Below are 2,120 nucleotides of genomic sequence, written 5' to 3'. Positions count from 1 at the left end.
CGCGAACATTATCAAGCTGAGGGAAACAAGAATTTTTACAATTTACTAAGACACTTCGTCTTGAGTACGACGCGATTTGAAGGCATGAGGAGTGAGAGAGAGAGCGCTTCAAGCCAATGTTGCCTTTAGTCAGTCATACAGACGCCGTGGTGGGTCTCACAGTCGGTGTGACCCTAAGTAACCCAGTTACAACTCGCGGTAGCACTTGTGGAAAAGTGGGCAACTCAATGTTTAGTAAGATGTCAGTGAGGTCGCGGCGACTGAGTGTGTGGTGACTTCTTGGGCTATCTCTAACCGTGCGACAAAGTCTTGCTCGAGCTCGGGCAAGATCTCTAGAAGCGAGGGTCATCAGAGCCGTATATTATAGAATGACGACTCTGGGGGCGAGTGGTTGATCAGAAGTGGGGTTTGTTTCTTCTAGTCTTACAATCGTGATGAGTTTTGCCGCTCATGGCGAAGCGGATCTGGCATGAATGTGTTCGTGGTGACCGAAGAACGATAATCAGTTTGTGGTGTTGGCTTAGTCAATCTGATGCTAGATCCTGAGAGTACCCGCTCGTGAAGTAGGTGCTTTATATCTCTCCGCTTGACCGTACATGGCTTCCAGTATATGCATAACGGTGCGCGGGGCAGACGTGCACTCTGTGAAGACAAGATTCCCATATCGTAGAGTAGTCGACTAGTTAGCACCACATCGATTATGCGAACGCCGCATCGACGAACCCGGAAGAGGTAACCGCGTGACACGCCCGCCTCGGTCATGTCGCCTCTGACAATGTTGCCGGTCTACATTGTATTGCAAATGATAAGTTCCACCGGCCGTCACTTTCACCGCTTGCAGGTCTGTGTAAAGGCTTCGTAAGAGAGAAAAAATCTGTCGAGAAATTTGCAAGTCGTCTAACAGCGTGATCAAGACTAGCTCTTCCTTACGGATACTTCACAGTATTGTGATTAGCTCAAAGGACGTGCAGCTAAAAGGTAAGGCTTTTTACGTGGTCGTCTCCATAGACGACTGGTCGCGTTACGTCTTATTTTACATGCTGAAGCTCAACAATGAAGTGCTTGCATAGTTCAAGTGTTTACTGGAGGCCCAAATCTACAGGTACATTAGATACGTCCAAGCTGACTACGCGGGGATTATTTCAGCAAGCGGGTGAGCGATATATGCGCTTAACATCGACTTTTCCACCAGACTAGTGCCCCCTACTTGCTACTGCAGAATGCTCTGGTTGAGCAGACTAAATTTGAGAATTGAGATGGAATGAGCAATGCTATATCATCAGCAGCTTCAAAATGATGGGTGGGAAAAGCATTTGTGAACTTTGCCGTCGCGATCAATTGTCTTCCTAGCCCTGCTCGCTACGACACAATACCATACGAATTATTTTGGAATTTGTAGCCGTCACGTTATGTTTGGTTCGCGCGGCTTTGTGAACGTTGATATATCCAAGCGGAAAAAGTTTGGCACTAAAGTCCACACATCGCTGCATTTTCTTGGGATGTGCATACGAATCAAAAGCGTGTTGTGATTTAATTGTGAATCACAGTCGTTGTTGGTCACGCGCACGCCTTGATGAGCAGTCCTTATTTGTGCGCAGTCCAGCTGCGCTTGGTAGCCGACTGGCATCAAATGGTCATGCATTTATATTGGTTGGTGAACCAGCCCGACATCTTGTTGAGGCAGCTGACATCAGTATCGATAAACGCTCGACAAACTGATAGAAACCGTGTTTCCAACACGATTACCCCCCTGAGACCCAGTCATCCGAGCCTAATCAGGTGGTCCCACGTCAATTCGATTTGACTCATGTCGCATCGCGTTGCATTGCACCTCCTCGCGCATGTCCATGAATCGGCACGTTGGATAATATGCGCATCTTGATCAAGGTGAGAGGATGAACTCACTTCACGATGGGTAAATTCACACCATCTCGTGCAGATTAACAATCGCCGCTGCTGTCGGTCAATGGATTACCCGTGATGTAATAATGTGTTCTTCAATAGGCACCTACATCCAGCCATATTTTCCTACTCGTGACATTGATTTGAATATAGTGGAATACAATCCCAAACGGCTTCACCTATTTGACGGAAGTGAGAGTTCCCGCTTCGTTCTGAAT

At 47.3% G+C, this 2,120-nt stretch overlaps 2 protein-coding genes across 2 annotated transcripts in view; one reads left to right on the top strand and one right to left on the bottom strand.

The window, feature by feature from the left end:
• Positions 1-1,409: 1,409 nt before the first annotated feature.
• PHALS_02887 (uncharacterized protein) lies at positions 1,410-1,719 on the top strand (the record flags this gene model as incomplete). The annotated part of the gene is made up of 2 exons (XM_024717349.1): positions 1,410-1,501; positions 1,548-1,719. The coding sequence occupies 2 exons, from the start codon at positions 1,410-1,412 to the stop codon at positions 1,717-1,719; spliced, it is 264 nt and encodes an 87-aa protein (XP_024582856.1).
• Positions 1,720-1,997: 278 nt separating this feature from the next.
• PHALS_02886 (Mannose-binding lectin) overlaps positions 1,998-2,120 on the bottom strand; it is a gene marked incomplete at both ends in the record, with an annotated part of 616 nt that continues 493 nt past the window's right edge. The window contains 2 exons of the mRNA XM_024717348.1: positions 1,998-2,008; positions 2,082-2,114. Of these exons, the coding sequence (XP_024582855.1) occupies positions 1,998-2,008; positions 2,082-2,114 (44 nt within the window). The remainder of the gene's footprint in view (positions 2,009-2,081; positions 2,115-2,120) is intronic.

This window comes from Plasmopara halstedii, assembly GCF_900000015.1.
Source record: "Plasmopara halstedii genome assembly, contig: Scaffold_2061, whole genome shotgun sequence".
NCBI classification, from domain to species: Eukaryota; Oomycota; class Peronosporomycetes; order Peronosporales; family Peronosporaceae; genus Plasmopara; species Plasmopara halstedii.
The sequence above is the reverse complement of the archived record's forward strand: the minus strand, read 5'-3'. Positions and strand labels throughout refer to the sequence as shown.